At 22.6% G+C, this 26211-nt stretch overlaps 2 protein-coding genes across 4 annotated transcripts in view; both read right to left on the reverse strand.

Annotated features, from left to right (window-relative positions):
- Nucleotides 1-306: 306 nt before the first annotated feature.
- Nucleotides 307-16235, reverse strand: LOC127283241 (exportin-7). 2 transcript variants are annotated; one of them, XM_051307975.1, is made up of 15 exons: nt 16139-16235; nt 14675-15090; nt 14400-14566; nt 10701-10925; nt 9729-10599; nt 9354-9639; nt 7297-7441; nt 7054-7201; nt 6762-6921; nt 6059-6461; nt 5454-5592; nt 3820-3897; nt 3491-3684; nt 2829-2956; nt 307-792 (listed from the first exon to the last, which is right to left on the reverse strand). In XM_051307975.1, exons 2-15 carry the CDS (start codon nt 14928-14930, stop codon nt 672-674), a joined length of 3321 nt encoding a protein of 1106 aa, XP_051163932.1. In that variant the 5' UTR covers nt 14931-15090; nt 16139-16235; the 3' UTR covers nt 307-671. The 2 variants fall into 2 exon arrangements, with proteins under 2 accessions (XP_051163932.1, XP_051163940.1); XM_051307983.1 differs by lacking the exon at nt 16139-16235 and adding an exon at nt 15708-15873.
- Nucleotides 16236-17553: 1318 nt separating this feature from the next.
- LOC127282915 (beta-TrCP) overlaps nt 17554-26211 on the reverse strand; it is a 41986-nt gene continuing 33328 nt past the window's right edge. The window contains exons 4-9 of one of the 2 annotated variants that reach the window (XM_051307506.1): nt 25166-25622; nt 22131-22504; nt 21760-21838; nt 20424-20604; nt 20279-20328; nt 17554-19646 (exon numbers count right to left, since the gene is read on the reverse strand). In XM_051307506.1, the coding sequence (XP_051163463.1) occupies nt 20318-20328; nt 20424-20604; nt 21760-21838; nt 22131-22504; nt 25166-25622 (1102 nt within the window). In that variant the 3' untranslated portion in view covers nt 17554-19646; nt 20279-20317. Of the gene's footprint in view, nt 19647-20278; nt 20332-20423; nt 20605-21759; nt 21839-22130; nt 22505-25165; nt 25623-26211 lie in introns of both variants that reach the window. The other variant, XM_051307501.1, reaches the window with a different exon arrangement.

Genomic DNA, 26211 nt, shown 5'->3' on the forward strand with positions numbered 1-26211 from the left:
AACTAGCAAAATATTGACCAAAGAGTGCAATATCATTTTTTTTTTAAAAAAAAAAAAAAAACATTAATATACAATACATTTCTGACCGGAAATGGGCCTAAAAGAAATAATAAGGAGAAGGCTTTGCATTGCAGGGAATGCTATACAAAGGGTTAAGCCCATTTTCGATTCATTATCTCATTGAGACCATGATATGAATGTTTAAAGGCTGTTTTTTTTTTGTTCAAATTTTATTTTCTAAAGAAAAAAAAAGGATAAAATATTAAAGCAGCAATGATTAAAAATATCATATTTCATTTTCGATACTTATTACAAAAAACTACATCCTACATGCATTATAAATTTATACTCTTATTATTGAATGCATTTTTTTTTTTTTTTTTTTTTCATTATATTTTCAAAAAATTTACACATCCATTTTATTTCAATTTATTAATTTATATTATTATTGTATTTTATCTTATCACTGATGTGTATATAAATTTTTTTTTTATTTTTTTAAATTTTTTTCCTGAATTTGGTATTTAAAAAATGACTGCTCTCTCAAAAAAAAAATTTTTAATTTAAAATCATATATGTTTTCTTTGTTAAAATAGACCCATCCCTCTAATCAACACTCCCCGCTTTTTTTTTTTTTTTTGAAAAAAAAACGCAAATGCCTAGTCCTTTTTTTATCCCCAATTATCCATGCTGACTGGCGCTGCTACCATTCCTGAATTGACAGCAGTCATATTTGGCCCCTTTAAGGAGTCATTTATTTCCCTTCGGAACATTGATAAATTTTGTGTAAACCTATAAAGAGAAGAGCAAAAAAAAAAAAATAATAATTAAATAAATGAATAAATTTAATATAAAATACAGGACTCCTTTTATTTAATTCAAAGAGTCGTTACTATTAAAATATTTTAAGCCTTTTTTTTAAATTATATATTTAATATTCAATTTTGTATATTCTAAGTTACAGGCCTCGGATTGACTTTGAGGTACAAAAAAAGTCGATTTTTCTTTATTTTAACAAAATTTAATTGATTAATAAATATTTTACTTTAAATAACTAATGTTATTAGATATTAAATTCATTTTATTAATTTTGTAATGAAAATAATTCTATAATTAATATTATCAAGAAAATTGATTTCAAATATTTCAGAAACAAACTAATTGTAAGACAAATTTTCAAAATTTTATTTAAAAAAAAATTTCAGGCAAAAATAATCAAGTTTTACAGATTTTTTAAATAAAATTTTTTTTTTTTAAATTAATTTGTTTTTAAATAATTGATTTAAAAACGATTTTAAATTTAAAATAAATTTTCCTGCAAATTTAAATTGATGTAGTTTTTTTGTTAAATTTATGACAATTCAAAATTTTATATTTTTTACTAACATAATTACACGCGCGCAAGCAGTGGTTATTTTAAAATAATAATAATAATATTAATAATAATTCTGCATCCGTGGAGTAATAAATTAATAATAGGTATATTTCTAATTTTTCAAGTTATTATTTATTTATACACAGAGAAAAATCAGTTTAATATTATGTAAATAGTGATTTTTTAGTTAAGACAGCTCATAATTAGTTAATACAGCAAAAATAATTTAGATAAGTTAATTTTTAAATTTAATAAACTTGTAAAACTATTAGTTCGATTGTTAACGGTACCAACAACGAAAATCCAAGAAAAAATCTATCGAAAAAGTGACGAACAATAATTAACAATTAATTATGTTGTGTCAATTATGATTACAATATTCTTTGTCACTTATGTATACTGTATACGAAAAGGCAGAGATTATTGGGATAAAAGATATTATTGACGAATGCATTTTCTTATTGACAGAATGTTTATAATGAGTAAGCTCATTTTAGTTGTAAATTGATAGTAAAAAAAAATAAAATTTTTCAGTAAAAATTTTAAAATATAAATATTAAAATTTTAGAAATAAATATTTTTGATAAAGTCAATGTTCGATGATTTTTTATAATCTTTAAAATTACAAAAAAATTAGTTTTGCTAAATATTTTTTTTTTTGTATTTTCTATAAATATTTCATTGCAAATGGAAATTTTGAATTTATGTTTTTTTTTCAAAAAATGTAATTAATTGATAATTAATAAAAATTAATTATGTAATCAGAAAGAAAATTAAATTAACTGAAAATTATTAATTATATTTTAAAAAAGTATTGAGCAATTTAAAAAATATTTAAAAATTTTGAAAAAATAAAATCTAAAAAAAACTTTGTAATGTTTCAAACTTGCTAATTTTTTTTTTTTTAATTTTAAACAATTATTGTATTTTATGAAATTTTTAATTGAAAAATAGTTTAATACGATGCGACTTTTTCCACTTTTTCTTATAAAATATTTAAACAAAATACGTCTTTATTTAAATTTTTAAACAAATTTTTAATTAAAATTCTTCTCTAAATTAATTATTTTTAATAATTTTGATAAAATTCTTCACAAATTCAATTATCTTAAAATAAGTCGAAAAATGTTAAAAAATATGAAATAGTCGTATAATCCGAGGCTTAACTTTTAATTTTGTACAAATTAATTTATCATTATTAAATATATTATTTTTAATTAAAAACTGTTATTTTCTTTGATAAAAATATAAATTTTTCCTGTTACTTGTAATTATTAAATTTATCGTTTAAGTATTTATTAAGAAATAAACGACTCAAAAATATAGGTACTTTTTGAAAAATGTTACGTAATTAAAAAAAAATATATATAATAAAAAAAACGTATTTTTTTGATTTTTTTTTTAAAATCATCATTCCAGTTTAAAAATATAAATAAATAAATGATATAATTACCTGTCTCTATTTTTTGTGAGTAGATTTCTCTCGATTCCATCCATTAAATTTTCAAACCATTGAGCCATTGCTGCCTGTTTATCAACTGGCTGACTTCTTATAATATTCTCTCTCAATTGATTGAAATACTGTAATAAAAAAAAATATTACCACATGTATTAAAATAAATTGATATTTTTCATTGAAAATTTATAGGGTTTCTACACAATTTTTTTATATTGAAAAATTACATAATTTTATTTTATATCATTTTCAGCCTAATATAATTTTCATGTTCGTATTTAAAAAAATAACAAGTTAAAAAGTTGTTTATTTATTGACCATTTAGCTTCCTCATCATGATGAACACTTATATATTATTAGTTTTAAAAAAATTCAAAATTTCAATTTTTTTTTTAAATAAAAATACCGATCAATTTTATAAAATAATTATATCTTTTCCCTGTGTACGAAATTGACACAAAAAATAGAATTTGAATCATAATTTGGAGAATTAGACAAAGTATTCAAAAATTATTAAAATAAAATTAAGTTTTGCACAAAAATTTAAATTTAAAAAGCTGAATTTTTTTCTACTTTAAATATTTTTTGTGTATTTGAAATTTTAATATTGCAAAAAGAAACTAAATTTAATTATTTATGATAAAAATAAATATATTTACCTCTTCATTTAAAAGTATTAAACCTAATAGAGGCCTTGACATACTCCATTGATTTCTACAATCTTCAAACATTATCACATTGAGAACAGTACTCAGTATTTGTTGAAGAATCTCAGGATGTTGTTTCAGTACTTGTAAAAAGAGTTCTCCACTTCCTTGAACTACAGAATTTTTTTTACCCGGATAAACTCCCGCTAGAATTAATAATAGTCTTTATTATTATTTAAAAATTTTCAAATCTACAATCAAAGAATAAATTAAAAAATTATTAAAATTCAAAAACTATAATCGTCATTTAAAATTCATGTATAATACAAAATTTAACATACCTTTCTGATAAAGCTGTTTGAACAAATATGTAACTATATGATCTAAAGTAGAGCAACAACCAGTACAAACCATAGTGTCTGAAAAAGAAGCAACATTTTATATTAAAAAAAAAAAAAGAATTTACCACTAATTAACTGAAAAATTAATAAATCCACTGAAGAATAAAAAATAAAACATAATTTTGATAAATTTAAAAAAAAAACAAAACGTACTTACTCTTTTTTTTTTAATGATTTTAAAAAATAGAAAATCATGCAAAATATTCTTTAACGAAACAGTTTAAGCTAAATTAATTAACTATAAAATAATTAATATAAAACTAAAAAAATATATATATATATAAAATATGAAAATGTAAAATATGAAAAGCGCCATAATGAAATATAATTAACAGAATGTAATAAGCGATAAAAAAAAATTCTTTAAATGCATTTTAACAAAAAAAAAAAAAAATACATTGATACATTATATATTATTTTGTTAATTTAAAAAAAAATGGTTAATCTATTAGTAGTTTTTCAGCTGTGCGGCTGACTATGCGTGCTAGACCCCTAATATTTATCAAAGAATTATCGATTTTTAATAAATATCATTCAATAAAAAATGAGTACACATGAGAAGAATACTTTCATTTCAATAAGAGAAAAAAAAAACTGATGAAAAAAATGAAGTGCTTACAAGCATGAGATTTGTACTTGTCACATGATGGTAAACTGCAAAAATAAATTATTATTTGTATTATCTAGGGTCTAGACTCTATACACTCAAATCCTCTTGTGCCTGCTTCTCAAGACATGTTTCTTCAAAAATAAATTTTCAAAAAAAAAAAAATCTTCATTTACGTTCCAAACAATGATAAGAATTGCACACAACACATGATAAAAAAAATGAAACTATTTACTCTAATAAACTGCACATTATGATAAACATAATAATTATAACAGTGTTTTATTAAATGTTTTGCAATCATTAAAATAGTAAAAAACAAACGATTGAAACTATTAATTATTATTTATGAAATATTGTGGTATTATATATGGTGGATTTCACTTCAGTTCATTAAACTAATTCAACAATTACAACAAATATTTAAAAAACATTTTTTATATCAACAAATATATGATAGAATTCTTAAAATTTCTGCACTTTCTTAAAAGTTATGTAACTTTAATACAAAAACATTTAGTAAAATTTAGAAAAAAAAATTAAAGATGTTTTTTCAAAAATAGTTTTTTAATTTTTGAAATTTAAAAAAAAAATATGTACCATTTTCGACTTTTTTTCTTTGATGTTAATTTTAATCAAAAATCGACTTTAAATGAAAAAATTTCTTTATCAAAAATCTAAAATCGTTTATCTAGAATCAAAATTAAATAACTTGAAAAAAAAATCTCACCTCTAAAGTAATCAATAAATTGAAAAAAAAAAATTATTATTATGAACTGTGTTTGAATTCACCCTAATATAAAACAAAAAATTTGATATGTGGTTTGCTTTGAAAACGTTTTTTAGCTTATGATGTGTTTTTCTTTTTTTTTTTCTGTTTACTAAATGGGCACGATAATGAGGATTTAGAGAATAGAGATAATTTATAATCAGCCGCACAGACCTGTGTAGGAGTCTTTTAGCGCACCTAGTGCTGTGAGGCCTTCGCTGATACTTGAAAGAATGTACAAAAAGACCCTAGGCTCTAAAGTTGACAAAAAAGCCATATGATCCTGCGCTAAACACTCCAGTAATACGTAATAAGTTGTTGATAATTTTGGATAATCCTAAAAATAGAAACGTTAATTATTTTTTTGTTTTTTTTTTTTTTTAAATTGAATTTTTTTAATTCATTTTTCATTGAAAAAATTATATACACAATTTGATGCCTACAATTCATATAATAATTATTCAACTGCTACTGTAATATAATTCTTATTCAAGATTTTATGAAATATAATGCTTATTTCAACAAAATTGTATAAATATAAAAATGGGACAACATTTGATTTAAGAGAAAATTTAAAAGAAAAAACCTATTTTTTTGCTCTGTTTTTTATATTTTCTCGCCAACACAATGTTGTCCCATTTTTTATATTTATATTTTTTTATTGGAAAAAATCTCATCTTTTTAAATAAAAATAACAAAATTTTTTAAGGGGGGGGGGTAAAAGGGGTTAAAAAAGGAAAAATAAGGGTTAATTTTGAAAAAATTGAATTAAAAAAAAATAATTTCTGTTTAAATTAACTTACCAAGAGGTCACTCTGTGGTATACTAAGAAGTAATTTCACAAATGTATTGAGAGCATTATCCAAAGTTTCATCTCCATATAACCTAAATACACCAAAATTCACATAACTTCCACACAATGCTAATTTCAACATATTGAAGCATATACTAATTCCCTTGAGCTTGAGAGGATATATTTGGTCCTTCGGTACTTCGACATTTAGTATATGATTTCCATAACTACATATCACTTTACTAGCTTCGCGAAAAAGTAAAATTCCATTTGGCGACGAGGCATCAAATTGTAATCGTTGACTTCGATTTTGTACTAATTCAGCAAATAATTTTAGGACGGGAGTTGTCACTTGAGGTTCATGATGCCAAAGTTCAACTGCGTGCAATAAAATTGGTGTGTAATTCGGATAACTGTATAAAGACAAAAAGTGTTAAAGAAAAAAATCACATTGCAAAAATTGTTCCTTAAAAATAAAAAAAAAAGAGTCAATCCAATGAAAATAATTTGAGAATTATTGATGACAATTTAAAAAAAAAAATTGTAAACATTTTGTTACCCATTTATGGTCCTTTTTTGGACCGCGGAGATGTATTTCAATAAATAAATAAATAAACGCTCTCAAATGATTTTCAGTTAATTGACCAAATAGTGAAAAAAAAAAATAATAAAAATAGAAAAATGATTCTATAATAACAAGCAAAAAAGGATACATCCAATCGAAAAGCATCATATAGGATGATTTAGTATTAAAGGCATAGGCAAGTCCTTTAAGATCTCTTGCAATACCAATAAGTGCTTTTTTTGCTTCTTCAGCATCAAATACTGGAGTATTGGCTGCACCCATTAACTGTCCTAAACTTTCCAAGGCAGCTGTAAATTACAGTAATTAATTTAATAATAAATTTCCACAATTTGACAAAATAATTAAAATCTCTTTTTGATAATAATTAATATAGAAAAAAAATGTTAAATAATAAAATATTAAATAATTGTAATTAACACCTGTCAGTGGCAGCATAAACGTATGGAATCTTTCTTCATCTTCGCCCAATTCAACCATTAATAATCTACCCAATGATGCATAAAACATTGATCTACAACGCATTTCAGTAACTGCTACATTATTTCCTAAGAATGGAAAATGTTCACTCTAAAAACAGAAAGAACAAAAAAAAAAACAAATTTTTATTAAATTAAATAAAATAATTCATTTTTTCAATCACAATTATTAGACGAAAATTGTACCGTATGATTATTCAACATAAACTGCACTTCCTCAAGTTTGACAAGTTTTCGGACACAACTATATCCTACTGATAAATCATTCAAAAGTTGTAGAGTTTTTGAAATAATTTGTTCACTTCTTCCCCAGTATTTCAAATTAGTTATTCTGAAAAATCCAATTAATTTATGAAATTAAAATACAAAAGAAATACAAAATTTTCTAAATTCAAATTTTACTACAAAAAATAAGATAAATTCAAATCAATGTTAAAAATTGTGCATTACATATAATACAAAATTAATTAACAGTATTTTCCATTTATTATTATTTAAAATCAAAAAAATTAATAAAAATAAAATTTATTAATAAAATAATTAATCAAAAAAATTAATTATTGTTGCATGTATTTTAACTTGTGTACAAAAAATTATATACTATTGTAATTTTTGAAAATAATTGAATTCAAGTGATTTTTAATTGAATTTTTTTTGATGTTTTCTGTTGCTGAAGAATTTATTAAAATTTAAAGACAAAAATATGAAATAAAAAAAAAAAATTTTTTTAAATATAATTCATATATAGGATTCATTATTATTATTTATTATTTATTTATTTTATTCATTATTTAAACTTTAAAATTTTCTAATTTCAAATTATTTTCAGATAATTGAATTTGCGAAGAATATCATAAAAATCATTAAAAATAATTGAATTTAGAAAAAGTTATAAATGAAATTTTTTAACTTGAAAAAATTTTAGATTGAAAATTTTAAAAATAATTAATTTTTAAAAGGTTTTAAAATTGAAATTTTTGGTAATTAAATTTAATTTTTTTTTTTAAATTGTAAACAATTGTTAAATTTTATAAAATTTTTAATTGAAAAATAATTAATTTATCGAAAAATTTTAGTTAAAAATTTGTTAAATAATTGAAATAAAGAAGATCTGCATTGCATACTAAAAAAGAAAATTTTGTAAAAAAAAAGTCGAAAAAGTCGTATAATCCAAGGTCTGAACTTTTATTTATTCATTTTTAATTAAAATTCTTTTTTTGGATTTAAGTTTTTTTTGTCTAAAATTGAAATTACTACTTTCTAAATAAAATAATTTTTTGGAACGCATGAATAAGCTCTAAAAAATTTTTTAGACTTATGATTTGATAGAATCTTATTCTGTAGAATATTAATTTTACAGAATTGTAATTTAAGAGAATTTTAATTTTGTAGAATATTCATTTACTCGAATATTAATGTTCCAGAAAATTAAAATAGTCGAATATCAATTTTCCAGAAATAATTCGTCGGAAAATTCAAATTTCATTAATTACAATTTTCTTGATAATTTCTGATTGGTCAAATTTGAAAGTTCCGCCGAATTATTTCTGACAAATTCAGCGTGTCTAACAAGGATTGAGAAAAAAAATTCCCTGACTTATCCCTGATTCCTCCCTGACATTTTTTGATTTTTCCCTGACTTATTAATAACCTTATTTCTGCTTTCTTTGGACAAAAATATGGTTACTGACATATTTAACAATAAATTAATTTTTAATGGTAGTAACAAATGGTAATAAAAACCATTCAAGTTTTTTTTAGATTAAAAAATTTTTTAATTCACAAAAACTTTAAATTTTTGTAGAAATTTACATAAATTTCCCTGACATTTCCCTGACCGTTAGACACCCTGAAATTGATTTTCGGCCATTTAAATTTTTTGGAACAGTAATATTTGAGCAAATGAATATTCTTTCTAATCTTCTTTTTGCAAAATAAAGATTTTTTAAAATTACAATTCTGCAAAATTAATATTTTACGAGATGGCGTTTCAATCAAATTGAATTTCTGTAAAATTAATATTCAACAGAATAAGATTCTATAAAAATCTATAAAAATCCTCTCAATTAGATAGGAATAATTTAGTGTCCATATATAAGAGGAATCTTCGCTTCAAAATAAGAGGAATCTTCTTTTGAGAACATTTTTTTTCGATTTTAAATTACGAACGTTAAATTGAGAACAAAAAAAAATTATATAAAATTAAAATATAAAAAATAGATAATAAAATTGAAATACATTACATTTTCCTAATAAGTACACTGAGAACCATGGCCTCGTCGCTGAGTCCCAAGACATCTGATAATCTTCTATACACTTTTGAATTCTTTAATATTTGATCACTCACATATATTTTACGGAATTGTTCGAAGAAACTAAGCATAGCTAATTCGAGTTTCTCACAACCGCCTTGAGCTAATCTTGAATCGGTAAGATTCATTAATTGAAGAACACGACAAACTAATTCACCATCCATCGCATCATGCTCTTCATTACTATTAAAGGAAACCCGTCCTCCAATGGCACTGCCTAAAAAAATAGAAGAAAAAAAAAAAAAACACAATTTAAAAAATACTAAAAATAAATTCTACAATATTAAACGAATATATAATACAAACCAATAATATAAACGAGCCATGTTAATTGACCCTCTTGAATAGTAATATCAATTTGTTGCGTTGGTGTTACAGATTGTGTCATTAATTCCTGATAAGTTCTAGCAGTCTGATCAAATAATTGAACCAATAATGTACATGTTTTTTGATATTCACATCTTCCAATAACTGACAATTGTTCCAATTGTTGTTGTACCATTCCTAAATCATCTAAAGGATCCTCTAAACCCTCTCTAACAACAACAGCGACAGATTTTAATCTTGATGTTATATATGCATTTGATACTTCCGGCGTATATGTTTCCAATAAATGTGGTTCCGATGATTTTACATATGGAACTGATGCAACCATTCTTTGCCAAAGACTCAATAAATAATGAACGCTATTTGGTGCAAATTGCCACATTTGTAAACTTTGAACAGTAAATTTTGCAATCAATTCAATTGCCTCGGGATAATTTTCAACTAATACCAATTCGCCAAGTTGATAATTACTCTTTAATCGTGCCAATAAACGACAAAATTCATGATAATTTCCTGGATCGCTGAGACCTTGGGGATTTCTTAAAATATGTTTAACTCCATTAACTAAATGTGTTAAAAATTTTGCCCTCTCACTATTTGAAAATAAACTACGTCTCGCTGATGCAATTTGAACTAAACATGAAAGCGCCAACGATGACAATGTATTCGGTAAACTGTGATATAAATCGAAAAATAATTTTAATGTTGTAAAATCCAAAAATGCCGGCCGCCAACTTGATGGTATTTGTACAGTGCATAAATCATCTGAACTTTCATCCGTTGATGTACCAATAAAATCAAATGTTAAACAATTTTGCGCAAGTCTCAATAATTGAGTCATTAATCCATGCTGTAAAAAAAGAGAAAAACAAATAATTAACTTAATTCATGGAACAATGAAATAAAAAAAAAAAAAAAAAAAATGGAATATTAATAAAATTTTAATTATACCTGAGCTTCATCATTAAAATTTAAACTTTTACAATTTTCACGTGCAGTGCCCAATAATGAGCAAGACAATCTAAATATTTCAAAAAGTTGTGTATCTCTAAAACTGCTTGCAATTTTTCTGTGCTTCGTCAATGACCTATTTGCATCAGCTTCTGATATTTGATTCATTTCACATGTTAATTGAGACAATAATTGTACTCCAATCATACAGTGCTCAACCGAACCCTACAATGAATTAATTTTTAAATAAAAATTATAAATTTACCAAAAAAGTAAACTTTATAAAAACAGAGTTGCCACAAGAATAAATTATTCAATTTCCCTGTCAATAAAATTTTTTTATAAAATTGTCTTTAAATTCACTGTTTTCACTAGAGAAGGGAACATTTTTTTCTTGTAAATAAGTGAAAAGGTGAAATATTTACAAAAAAAAAAAGTGAGAAAAAAAATTAGATGAAAAACGCAATTAACATGAAAAATAACTAATTTGTATCTATTCAAAATTTTTCAAAAATGATTAAAGCATTAATAGTTTAAAATTTGGGTAAATTGAATTTTGGATAACTTAAAACTCAAATAATTTAAAATTTGAATAAATTGAAATAAAGATAATTTTAAATCATAATCAATTAGAATTTTAAAAAAAAATTGAAATTCGAATAATTTGAAAAATAATCAAATAATCAAATAACCAATCAAAATTTAGTCAAATTGTAAGAAAAATCAATTAAAACTTAGAGAAATTAAACAATGAAAACTTTAAACTTAAATTATTTAAAATTTGAAACATAAATCAAGCAAAATTTTGGATAAATTAAAATAAAGATAATTTTAAACGTTAATAAATTAAAATTTAAACCAATTGAAATTCAGATAAATAATTTGAAATATAAATCAATTAAAATTTAGACTAATTTAAATCGGTTAAATTGAAACCTAAATCAATTAAAATTAGGACAAATTAGAACTAGAATAAATTTAAATTTAATTTAATTAAAATTAAAAAAAACTAAATATCGGATAATTTGAAAAATATACAAAGAGGCTGTCCATAAATTATGTAAGACATTTTCGACTCCCCCCTCCCCAGCCCTTTGTCATTGTAATATTTTTTAAAGTTATTTATTTGTATATTTTTAATAAATCTTTAATGTTAGTCTTTGATGCGCATTTTGTGTTTAAATTCAACTTTTAAATACAAGTAACATTAAACAAGAAAAAAGTTTATCTTACGTAAGATTTTCCTAAACACCCCTCCCCCCCACCAACCATCTTATACAATTTATAAACGACCAACAATCAAAATTTTGATAAATTAAAATTCAGATAACAGACCTCGGATCGACTTTAAGGCGCAAAAAAAGTCGTTATAGTCGATTTTTTTTATTTTAATTAAATTTAATTAGTTAATAAGTATTTTACTTTAAAAAACTAACGTTATTAGATATTAAATACATTTTTATTAATTCCTCAATTTTAATTACGTAGAAAAAAAAAATTCTGCCCACAATTCAATTTTAGAGTTTTTATTTGAAACTTTTTTAAATAATTGAATTTTTAAAGAAATATTAAAATATTATTAAAAATAATTGAAACTTTGGAACAGTTATGGTTGAAATTTTTTAGAAATAATTAAATTTCAAAAGATTTTGTTAAATTTCAGACAATAATTAAATTTTATATAATTAAAAATAATTTATCAAATAATTTTAGAGAATATTTTTTAAAAGTAATTGAATTTTCAAAGATTTACAATTCAGATTTTTGAAATTAATTGAACTTCAAAGTGATTTTTAATTGAAATTTTTGGTGATGAAGAATTTATTAAAAATTATTTATTTATTTATTTAATACAAACGGGCAATAACAACTTTGCATTATAAACAAAAATTGAATTTCAAAAGTTTTTAATTGAAAAATGCTTTCAAAGAATTGAATTATCGAAGAATATTAAAAAAATCATTAAAAATAATTGAATTTCGGAAGAGTATCATAATATTAGAAAATTTTAGCAGAAAAATTGTAGAAATAATAATTTCAAGTGATTTTGGATTGAAATTTTTGATAATTTTATTTGCTGATTTAAAAAAAAAAATTAAATAATTATAGAATTTCATAAAATTTGTAATTGAAAAGTTATTTAAGATAATTAAATAACAATAAAATAAATAAATAATAATTAAATTTAATTAAAAATAATGAATTTAGAGAATAATTTTAGTTAAAAATTTGTTAAATTATTAAAATAAAGAAGATCTAAAGAAGATCTGCATTGTATACTATATAAGGTGTATTTTGTTTAAAAATTTTGTCAAAAAATGTTAAAAAAAAGTCGAAAAAGTCACATCTTATTAAAATAAGACGATAAAATTCGTATTTTTGAAAAAAAGTGAGTAAAAGTCGTATAATCCGAGACCTGAGATAACTTAAAACTTAAATCTTTAAAAATTTAAACAAATTCTAATTTGGATTATTTGAAACATTAACCAAACAAAATTTGAATAAATTAAAATTTAAACAAATCGAAACTTAAATCAATTGACATTGGAAAAAATTAAAATTTTCATAATTTAAAACCTAACTCAATTAAAATGAAAAAAAATTGAAATTTGAATAGTTTTAAACTTAAATCGATTAATCTTTATATATTAAATTGAAATTTCAATCGATTGAATTTGCATGTGATTGAAATTTTAATTAATAATTTTTTATTTTGATCAATAAAAATTTACGAAGCTGAAGTACGCAACGTTTATGATAAACGATTTTTAAAGAAATAATTTTTTAAAATGAAAAATTCTACAATTTATCTACAACAAATTATAAAAAAATATTTTTTAGGCAAAAAATTATAGAATTTTTCATTTAAAAAAATTATTTCTTTAAAAATTGTTTATCATAAACGTTGCGTACTTCAGCATCGTTAAAAATTTGAATTGATAGAAAGTAGAATCACTTGAAATTTAAATTAAAATTTAGATTAAATTGAAATTTTTATGAATTAGCATTTGAATCGAATAAAATTTAATTAATTTTAAATTTGGATGAATTAAAATTTAAGCAGATACAAATTTGGATAAATTAAAAATTTATAGTTGATTAGAATTAGAATGAATTTAAATTTAGATCGATTACAATTTTAATCAACTAATATTTCAATAAATTTAAATTTAGATCTATTAAAATTTGGCGTAAATAATTTTTTATCGATGAAAAATTTTAATAAATTCAAGCTTGGATTTTTATAAAAAGAAGATGAAAATCTTTAATTCTATGTTCTCTAAAGTAATATAAACTCAAGCAATATTAAGAAAATTTTTTTTAACCTAATAAATTATATTTTCAACATTCTTAAGTTTAAATCAATATTTTTACTTTGTAAATTTAATTAATTTTTAAATATTACATTTGCAAAATTCATGAGAAAGGTGAAAAAGATAAAAAAAAAAAATTATCAAAACAAGTGTGATCCCTTCTAAAGGCAAAAAATTGTAAAAAAAATTTTACGCATGCAGAAAGGAAACAAATGACTTTTCCTGTAAATTTGTTCAATTTCCCAAATATCTCTGAAAGATAAAAATTTTCCCTAACTTGTGGCTACCCTAAAAAAAATAGTTCCATAGAAAACTATATTTTCAAATTGAAAATAAAATTCAAATTTGAAATAAAACAAAAAAAAAAAAAAATTATTTTCCAAACCTGAAGAAATTTTGTCACATCATTGACAACATTTCTGAATATATAATCATCTTTATCTGAATCAAACCATCCTAATTTTGATATTCGTGCAAAAAGTGTGACCAACGCTTGTATTACAAAATTTGGCAACTTTGGCTGAGTTGCTAGATAGTTTAAAACGTAGTTTCCTGTATAAATATAAAAAAGAAAATAATTAAATTTCAATTTAAAAAAAAAAAAACTGTTTTTCTGATTTCGAAAAAAAAATTATTTTTACGTATGAAAATAAAACTTACTTATATCAAGTCTTTGTTGTAGACTTAGTCCTAATGCGGACCTTGAAACCAATTTTGTCAAGGTGGTGGCTGCCAATAATTGGGCATAAGCCGAATCTCCACGATCCAATAGTAACTGACATTTTGTAAGTGTATCGGGAGCATTTTGGAAACCAACAAGAGCTTTTTCAGCTTCGGCACGATGCGCCGAGTCTTGAGACTCATAAAGCTGCTTACAAAGTAATTCTAATTGTCGTACTTCCTGTATATGATCCATTTTTATTTTTTTTTATTTTTCTTTTATATTGGAACGAATTAATCTTTTTTGATGCAATATCGATCAACACGAGGAATAATTTTCATTGTCAGTAAAATTTTACAATATCCAAATAAACATCATAGCCGTATTATAGCCTTGAGATTTACGAATTCCTTCGCTGAAAAGATTATTGATTAGCTTACAACACTTAATTAAAAAAAAAAAAAAAAAAAAAAACAACAATTTAACCAAATTTACCCATTAAATTACTTTTAAAATTTCATTAAATTATAAAAATTAACATTCAGAATGTTTGTTCTTTTTTTTTAATATTAAAAAAAAAAAATTCCAACTTTTAAACAAATTAATATTCAATTTACATTAATTTTTCTATATTTAATCTTTTGGAAACATTATACGAGGTTTGCGCAAAGAGGTTATAAACACTTGGATGAATAAAAATCTTTAAAAACAAAATAATAATTATTTATAACATACATGATAGAAAATATAAAATCAAAATCTAATATTAATTATTTACAAAGAATGAAATTTCAATTAAATGTAATTTATATCTTAACAAACATAAAATAATTGATGATTTCAATTTCTTTTCCGCAGTAAAACTATTATCACGAACTTTGTAAGAAAAAAAAAAAAAAAAAAAAAAAACTGATAAACAAATAGAATTTTAGTTCAACATAGTGCTTATGAAATTTTCAGTATTTAAGCCAAAAAATATATAAATGAACACGCGTAACTATATTGAAAATAAGAAAATATGTATACATGTACCGATCCGGCAGTTGTCTATTATCGGCTTCTATATGTCTTGTACAATGGGATCTTATCAAAAGATTAAAAGTTAACTTCAATTCAATATTTTAAACAATTTTTTTTCACATCAATTAAAATACAATATTTATTAAAATAATTATAAAGTAAATATTTTAATTCAAAATGTTTTGATTGACATTGCGTCTGAGAAGTCTTGTTAAACACCTATATGCATATATATATATGTGAGAAAGAATCAACACAGTGTTAACAATCAACACTTGCTTTAGGAACCGTTGAAAAAATTTACATACAATGTACATTTCTTCTTTAATCATAACATCTAAATAAAAATTACTTTCATAATTTTCATTGACATTTAAGTAATATTTTTTGCATCACTATTAAAATCATTTAATTGTATACATTATTTTGATTTAGAAACTCACCTGCTTCACCGCCATTTCGCAGCTTTCACTCACACATGAACATGAACTAGGGAACGAGCAGAACAAGAGAACAACAACGCCATTTTCATTTTATTTCTTTTGTTATCATAAATTTTAACCAATCACACGACAATGTTATGCGCAACTACAAAATTCTCTACAGCTATTGGCTATTCATTAAGCGGTAAATTTCAAATACTAAATTTGTAAAAATAAAAACAAATAAATTTTGATAAATAATTATTTTAAAACTGATCTAATAATAATGTTAAATAAATATACTATTACTTATATTTTAAATTTTAGTAGTAAAATTTAATGTATTATATAAAAAGGTATTATTGTCCCTTACCGTTTTAGTGACATGCCCTTGTATTGTTTTACAGCCAATCATATTGTGTATTTAATTATTTCTGAGGGTCCGAATGAAAAATGAAACTACGCTTTATTCGAAGTCCCCTGTATAAGCCAAAATGTCAAACTATCCAAGGGACTTGCTTTAAAACCATTGACCATTAAGCATAACACTCCAGCGTATAATTTATTTACAAATCTTGTTTATTAAAAATTATTAAATTTTGTGCGAAATATAACAACATAACCTAAAATTTTTTGATCCGATTCAAAATTCTCGGGATTCATAAATTTTTTTTATGAATTTAATAGGAAATTATTCATTGAAACAAAATCCTATTCAAAATGTTACATTCCGATTGAAAATGTTAATACTAATGAATCCGCATTCTTAAAATGTCTGATTTTAACTTCTGTTAATTCGAAGAAATAAATTTTCAATAAATGCGGCTATTGTTTTTGATGAAAGAAAAATTCGATCAAATAGAAAATTTGTCGATAAATGAAAGTTTGGTTATGTAAAAAATTCTGCAATATATGAAAAATTATTTAAATGCGTACAGAAAGAAAATCCTAATAAAATTTTATAAAAGTATATTTTATAAAAAAAATACGGTAAAGAGCATAATTTTCATATACAAGAAATTCTAAACTTTAGAAAAACTTTTATAAACTTAATAAAGGATTTAATAAAATTTAGTATTATTTGGTAATGAATCTAATGAATCAAATATACGTTTTAGCAAATTTTAATTTATAACTATTTTTAATTTTATAAAAGTTTATTAATATTATTTTTCTTATATATGGAAATTTCACTTTTTATAATATTTTCCTCGATTTGAAAATACTTTTATAAAATTTGAAAAATTTATTTTCAGTTATTTTCTTTTTATACATAAATAATTCTAGTAAAATTGTGGCAAATAAAAATTCTTCTAAAAAAAAAAATATTGACTAAAATTTTGTTAAATAAAAATTTAAATAATAAAAACAATTTTTATAGATTTATAAAATAATTCTCTCTCTCTACGTAAATAAGTAACAATTTACATTTGGAATTCACTTATGCCATTTCTATATTTTAAAGAGTACATATTGTCTTATTTCTATGAACCTCTATCACTCGAAACATTCATTTTCACAGGGTGATCTCTATTATTTTATTCTTTTTTTTTTTTTTTACTCACTCACATTTTGTAGTTAAAGATGTAAATAATTAGCATAATATATGTAATATCGCGGTCGTGACATTGCGGCACGAATGACATTATGAATAAATCGCTACTTTTTTTTCGGATATAAAAACAGAAGTGGCCTTACATGAATATCACTGACACATACATTTAATTTATAATTTTTCGTCTAAAATTTTCAAATCGTTCTTTTTTTATACACACTTTCAGTTTGCAGAACGATAAATTATGCATAGCTGTGTTAATTAATTAAAAAAAAATAATAAAAAAAAAAAAAAAAAAAAAAAAACTATAATATACAATTAACGTCAGCAGCGTCATTCGATAAAGGACATAAGTAAAGAGAGAGTTGCAAATTATTATTTTTTTTAAGGATACAATTTCATTTTTAAAATCCGCAAACTCTTGATTTACTTTACATAGCCTCGAAAACTGTAGCATTAATTTTTTTTTATTTCATAAATATAACATGCTCTTCGTCGAATATGTTTACAAAATTTTTTTTTTTTTCAAGCCTTCTCTACACATATTTTTTTTTTCATTTAAAATATATATATATACAATATACAAATTAGAACATAATTTATGATTTTAAAAAATAAATAATTTTATTATAAGAGAAAGAGAGAAAAAAAAAAAGTAATTGAAAACAAAAAAATCCAAAAAAGATTTAGTTGCGAATTTTTTCAATGAAATATTTTTTTAACTACTAATAAGAAATTATTAATAACCTATCGCACTTATAAATGTATTATCGATAAATAACAGTTTCACAATATAATTATGTAAAATATGAAATTTTCAAAATGATTATTTTTATCAATTAATCTTTAAGCTATTTACAAATTTGACAAACAAAGAGCATTTTTATATGTTCAGCGTTTTTTTTTTTTTTTTTTTTTTTTGACAAGGCTGTGCAAAAGTATTATTATTATTTATTTTTTTTTTTTTTGCTTTTTCATTGTAATTAAAATTTCCGAAAATTCGCAAAATTCAACACTAAAATTTCATGACGCAAAATGACAAATGTTTCTCGTCAAAAAAAAAAAAAAAAAAAAAATTTTGATTTTACTTATAGAGTCAATATACACAGAGACATAATAATAAACTATATAAGTGCAAAAATGCTTTCATGCATTAAAAAATGTTCTTTTTTTTCCACTCACACTGAAAATAAGTACTCCAAAACGAACGACACTTTTCACGATATTTTTTTTTTCCTCTTACTATTTATAAATTAATTACATAAAAAATCTTTAATTTACTATTATACATCTAAAAATCTTATTAAGTGTAACCAGCCTCCCTAAAAACGTTCCCACTTTTTTTTTCTTTTTTTTTTTTTTTTTCTTTTGTTGCGTAATTTAAGTCTTTTTTTTCTTCTTAATAGGAAAAATGGTCAGCTCCTATTGTGTCATAGGGGGTGGGGGGATGTATATATAGAAGAATTCCAGTTTATAATGGCTAAAGCGAAATGACAACAGTCTACATCCATGGGATGTACTTAATATGTATTTTTTTTCACTATATTGTCCATCATCAGGCTGTTTCTCTCTATTTTTGTTGGCGTGCCTGCGCTCGAAAAAATTTATGTAACTTCGTCAAAAAAAAAAAAAAAAAAAAAAGAAAAAAAAATTTTGTTTAACAGATGATTTATAATTCATTCTTATGCTTTTCAAGGCAAAGAAGAAATAATAAAGGTCATTATATGTATATATTTATATATGTAACTTCGTCAATATGTTTTGAACAATGTGTCGTTTAGTTATTATGCTTTTCACGGCAAATAATTAAAAAATTTTATTAATGTCGTCAGTCAAATGATTTTTGTTTGTTTGTTTTTTTTTTTTTTTTTTTTTAATTGTGCCTGATTTAACGAAGTTCACAATAATCACTGGTTCTTCATCCTTTGTACACATTATAGGTGAACGTGTTCGATTCACTCACTAACCAGTTGTCTGAAATTAATAAAACACATTTTTTTTTCTTTGGTAAAATATACGTTTAAATAAATTGTTAAAACTTTTTAAAATTTAATAATTTCAATTACAACTTTTCCAAAATTATTGTTTATTAATAAATAAATTAACTGTTACTTGGAGAAAAAAAAATGGCCTAAAATCTTTATTTTATTAATTATTTTTAATGATTTTTATAATATTCATCAAAAATTCAATTATCTGAAAGGATTTTTCAATTAGAAACTTTTGAAATTCAATTTTTGTTTGTAATTTCTAATAAATTCTTCATCACCAAAAATTTCAATTAAAAATCACTTGAAGTTCAATTAATTTCAAAAAAAAATTTTTTTTGTCACCTAACTTATAGGAACTCTTCAGAAGAACGTCCACAATATAACACAATAATTTAAAAAAATTTCTTTTTAATTTTAAATTTTAATAAAAATTTAATTTAATTTAAAAACTATTTAAAAAATTGTTTTTTAATTCAATTTTTTAGTAAACAAAAAATAGCGCTTTTGTGGGTATATATATATATATACCCCGGTTGACGGTAAATAAATTCATAATAATATATGTTTTAATTAAATAATGTTTTTTTTTCTTTAAATTTAATATATTATACTCACATTTATATCACAATGAAAATAAAACATTGAGTTGAAACGTCACTCGAATGCTGCTAGAGAAAAAGAGAAAGTATTAAATTAAAATAAAATCTAATAAAACAATATTTTCATAAATAATTGATAATTTGGAGGAAAATAAACTCACGAGAGGGAGATCTAATGTCGGAAAGATTAAGTGTATCATTAATAAGAGGCGTTGTGTCACTGTTTGATGAATTATCTTGGTTGAAATTCAAAAAATCCCAAATAAGAATTGTGTCATCATGAGAAGATGAAACAATCTGGAACTCGTCAAACTGAAGTCGAAATACGCGACCAGTGTGTTCCTGTAAGCAAAAAAAAAAACAAAAAATGTTATTTTATATCCTATATAAAATTTTAATTCAAATCTTTTTTATTAGAACAAATTTTAAAATAATTATAAAAATAATTGAAAAAAAACATGATAAAACAAAGAAAAATAATTCTAAGAAGTTAATTTTACAAAAATAATGTACTTTAAAAACAAAATTGAAAGCTCTGGGTTTTTTTTACGTTTTGCAGCTAGACAAACTAGTGTTTCGTATAATTTTTTTTCACACAATTATTATCAAAAATATAATTTCAATTATTATTCATAAAATTTTTAATTATTTCATAATTTTGAAAAAATTATTCGATAATTGAATTATTTTTGAAATTCTTAGTTTAAAATCTTTTAAAAATAAAAAAAGTCAAAACTTTTAATTGCAACTCTTTTAATATTAAATTTCAAAAACTGAAATAAACTTCTTCAATAATTTAATTATTTAAGCAATTACTAAATTCAAACATCGAAATTAGAATTTAAAAAAAATGTATATACCTATAAAATTTTTTATACTACTTTAAAATATTTTCCAAGTTTTCAATTGAAAATCTTTTAAAATTTAATCATTAACAAAAAATTTAACTAATAAACTTCAAAAATTTAATTAATTAAACATTTTTTTTTAATTTTCTAAAATTTCAATTATTTGAAAAAATTTTTAATTAAAAATTCTCTAAAACTAAATTATTGATAAAAATTGGCAAAAAAAAAAAAATCTTCAGCAATTCACAATTTACAAAAAATTTCAATTTCAAATTTTCTGAAATTCAATTAATTCTAAAAATCTTATCTATTCGAAAAATTTAAGTATTTTTTTATTTTATTTATTTATTTTAGATTTTCTGCGTACACCTTTTTAAGGTTTCGAAAAATTTAAGTATTTGTAAATTTTTATTTTAAATTCTTCGCCATATTAATCATTTTTAATAATTTTAATAGTTTTTCAAAAATTTAATTATTTTGATACATTTTCAAAAATGTTGTACGTATTTGTGTGCTAAAAATTGTCAAAAAAAAAAAAAAAAAAAAATGTGTCGATTTGTAAATCAGAAATTTAGTAGGATAATTGTATCCCGTTTACTTAAATAAAATAAAATAATTCGTAATTAATAATAAAAAAAAGTTATCTCACCACTAATGTTCGAAGACACAAGGTGCTTGCCACGGCTCTAGGATCCAATGCAGCAACTAAATCCCAGACTTTAATTTTACTGTTAAAAAAAAAAATTAAAATATTAATGCAATTGAAATGAAATGAACAAGACACTTTTTTATTTTACGATGCTGAAGTTCACAACATTTATAATTAACAATTAGAAAACAAATTATTTTTTAAATTTTTATCTAAAAAAAAATGTGTTTTTATATAATTTTTCTTTTTCTTTCATCAATAAACATTGCAAGAAATATATCCTTGAAGCAAAGAATTTTACATTGAAAAATCGTTGATCATTAAACGTTGTGAAATTTTTTTTTTTTTTTTTTGAAAAATAAAAAACTGACCCATCGTAAGCTCCACTGACAATATGTTTACTGTCAAACCTAATGCATCGAACAAGTTCTTCATGACCTTCGAGGACTCTTAAGCACGCACCACATTCAATATCCCATAGTCTGATCGTATTATCACTGCTACCACTAACCACTAAACGATCTCTATATTGTAAACACGCTATTCCACGCTTATGTCCATTTAGCGTTCGAACAAATTCACATGTGGATGTATTCCAAACTTTGATAGTTCTGTCACCACTAGCCGACACTATATATTTTTCATCAAAATCAACAACATTAACGGCAGCACGATGACCAACTAATACACGTCGCAATGCAATTTCCGTTTGTGATGTCATGTCCCAAACTGCTATTGAACGATCCTGGAAAAAAAAGGAAGAAAGAGAATGTCAAAAAAAAAAGTGAAACATAATTGAATAAAAATTGCACTACTTTGTAATGGGGTGCATGATTATCCAATGAAAATCATTAATTAGAATTTTCATTTTTAAAAAAATTTTATTCGAAATAATTATTTTTTAGGTGAATTTTCATTTTTCAAATTAAAATTTAATAGATTTTCTTTTTACACGAATTTTTAAATAACAAAATTTTTAGCTACCGAATTTTTATTTTACAGTCATTTTCATTACTTGATTTTTTATTTGAAAGAATTTTCATTTAATTGAATTTTAATTTAACAGAATTCTCATTAAATCGAATTTTATGTGATTCGAATTTTTAAATAACAGAAATTTCAATTCACCGAATTTTAATTTGCCCGAATTTTTATTTTGTACAAATTTTTAATTAATAGAATTATTAAGACGCCGAATTTTTATTTGTCCGAAATTAAAAATGCCCGAACAAACAATCGACAGAAAGATTTCGCTGCAAATTTTGAAAATTGATTAAATTAAAAAAATTATCAAGGAAATCGTGATTAGGTAGTTAATTTTCAAAAATTGCACTTAAATTTTTCTGTCGATTGTTTATTTAGCCATTTGTAATTTCGGACAAATAAAAATTCGTCGTCTTAAAAATTCTATTAAATAAAAATTTGAGAAAAAAGCTGTAAATAAAAGAAGAATTAAAAATTCGTGAAAATAATAATTAGGACAAATTAAAATTCGGTGAATTGAAATTTCTGTCATTTAAAAATTCGAATCACATAAAATTCGATTGAACAAGAATTCTGTTAAATTAAAATTCGATTAAATAAAAATTTATTTAAAATAAAAAGTCAAGTAAAGAAAATAACTGTAAAATAAAAATTCTGCCAAACAAAAATTCGGTATTTAAACATTTTTTTTTTTTTTTTTGTAACAAATTCGTATAAAAAAAATCTGTCAAATTTTAATTTGTAAATTAAAAATTAGTCTAAAAAATAATTATTTCTAATAAAATACTTTGAAATAAAAATTCTAATTAATGATTTTTTTGGGTAATTTATGTGTCCCTTTGTGATTATTATTCATAAACATTTTTCATCCTCATACGGAGCATTTCATTCAATTTTTTTTTACTGGAATTTTTTTTTTTCGATATTTTAAATGTATAGTAAAAAATAACGTAACCAGAACGGAAAAATCAAAAATTGAAATTAATTCTAAAAAGTGACGTTCCTCAAAATCGATTTTTGAACATTTTTTTTTAACCCAGTCTCTGATAAATAAGAAGCATTTTCCCGTTTATGCAAAAATAGTGTTTTTTTCCATTAAAATACTATTTACAATTTTTATGCTAGATGCAAATATTTACATTATGTATTTCAGAAAATAATACAAAAACAAATGAATGATAAGGGGAAAAGGTTATAATTCAGAAAATAAATGTTTGAAAATTTATGAGTAGTATTAAAAAATTGTAAATAGTATTTTAACTGCAAAAATACAATTTTCGCATAAACGAGAAAATGTTCCTTATTTATCACAGACTGGATTAAAAAAATAAAATTTTAAATAGATCACATCGGTTTTGAGAAAAGTCACTTTTTATGCATAATTTCAATTTTTTAGATTTTTCTATTGCAGTTACGTTATGTTATTCTAAGTAAATTTTTGTTTAAAAAAAAAATTATATAATACAAAATTTTTGATTTTTAATAATTGCGAAAAAAAAATATTCGCCAATAGATCGAGAGAATTTTTTTTTTATGAAATTCTACAAAAAAAACAACATCGTTAGGTCTTTCATAACATTTTCTATTAAATTAAAAACGCGAAAAAAATTTATATGAGACTTTATGAAGCAAGTCCAAATTCTTCAATTTTTTTTACAATTTAATGAAAAAAATTCCAGTAGCTTTTTTTGTCATTTTTTTATATTTATTTCTGGTGTCTATTAAAGGGAGGGACCGGCGGAAATTTCGACTCAACAAAATTAATGTTGTTTAGGGGTATCAATTTTTTTCTTGATAATATTTAGTATTTAAAATTTTTTTAAAATTATAATTTATTATTAATTGGGAAAAAATATTAATGAAGATTTATAATTTTAATACATTTTAGAAAATTAAATAACAAAAAATTAAAAAAAAAAAAGAAGATTTCGAAATAATGCTGCCTCTAAACATAAAAAAAAAATATTTATTTACTCTGAAATTTCTTAAAAGTATACCAGAAAAAAAAATTTTTTGTAATAAATTTATTTGCAATCAATTAAAAATTGCTACACAAAAGTTTTAAATAAGTTTTTCTGAGTCACAATTTTCTTTTGCCAATATCTCATTAATTTTACGATATTTATCCTAAATTCTTTGCATTTGTAACTCGTAGTAACGTAAATATACATTAAAAATTATTTTGATTTTATAAATTTGTTTAAAAATATTTTTTTGTAAAAGCTCGCTTGACTTCAATTTGCAGCACATTTCTCCTTAAAAAGCAATTTCAATTTAAAAAAAAAAAAAAAAAAAAAAATGAAAAAATCACGTCTCTTTTGTTTCAAACTTATATCGGTCAACGCTAATTCCTTGACTCATGTCAAGAAAAAAATGTATATAATTATTATTAAAAGAAAAAAAAAAGAAAAAATCATCAAACCTTCGAACACGTGACCATCATTCCATTGTTAAATCTTAGATGCAAAACAGCCTCGCAATGATGAATGAGTGTATTGACCATTTCACCAGTGTTGGCGTCCCAAACTCTAACGGTACTATCTGAGGAGCCAGAAATAATGGCTTTGTCATCATATTGTAGACACAAAACAGAGCCCGTATGTCCAGTGAGAACCTTAATGCACTGTAATGTATTTCTATCCCAAATTTTTATTGTATTGTCCCTAAGACCAGAAACAATTTTCTGATCATCATATTGCAAACAATATACTCCCTTGGAATTTTCACTACGGCAGTTTATTCGCTGAAGATTGTGACGTCCCATTCTCCAATTATTATCTATGCTATCTATATCTTTGACAATTTTTGGAAAAAGATTTCTATAAAAAGCATGGTTTGGATGGCTTTCTCCTGGTCGTGGCTTAAATAAATATTGTATCCTGTAAAAAGAGAAAAAAAAGGAACTTGTTAATTATTACATTCAATATAAAATTTGAGAAAAGTATAATTTCACCTCCATGAAATTGGCGTCGACGTTTAGCGTCGAAAATTGTTTTTCACAGGACCAAAAATGTCAAATTATTTTTTTTAGAAAAATTTTCGGTACAAATAATGCCTTGAGAAATACTTTTCAAAGTATTATGTGGACCCAAAACCCTTTTTAAAAATGATTTCATATTTTTGGTCCCAGTGAAAAATTATTTTTCGACGTCAACTTCATGGAGGTGTAATTTCTAAGATTTTTAACCCCCTTTGAGGACAAGTGTTGCTTTCAGGCAACATGAACATTTTTTTTTTGTTCTCATTGATTTTTAAAACTGAATATTGGACCAATATTTTTCATTTAGTCTGATAAATTTCCAAACTCTTGTTGTTAGACAAGCTTAACTGGTTTCGTTGAAAAACTTGTTTAAAAATCAAAAATCGTAATTTAAAAAAAAAAAATTTGGTCCTCAAATGGTTAAAGTCAGGGTAGCGAGCATAAATAGTTTCCGAAATTCCCTGTCTTTTCTCTAAACGAAAAGGAAA

This window comes from Leptopilina boulardi, unplaced genomic scaffold (genome assembly GCF_019393585.1).
Source record: "Leptopilina boulardi isolate dan_hultmark-lab unplaced genomic scaffold, ZJU_Lbou_2.1 LbouV2_116, whole genome shotgun sequence".
NCBI lineage: Eukaryota > Metazoa > Arthropoda > Insecta > Hymenoptera > Figitidae > Leptopilina > Leptopilina boulardi.

Excerpts from the sequence above, each read along its gene's own strand:
- LOC127283241 (XM_051307975.1), bottom strand. The coding sequence starts at position 14,930 with ATGGATCATATACAGGAAGTACGACAATTAGAATTACTTTGTAAGCAG. Across the intron at positions 6,922-7,053 it reads GTTTATGCTGCCACTGACAG|CTGCCTTGGAAAGTTTAGGA; the intron begins GTGTTAATTACA and ends TGTAATTTACAG. Across the intron at positions 3,898-5,453 it reads CGAAGGCCTCACAGCACTAG|ACACTATGGTTTGTACTGGT; the intron begins GTGCGCTAAAAG and ends CTTCTTTTTCAG.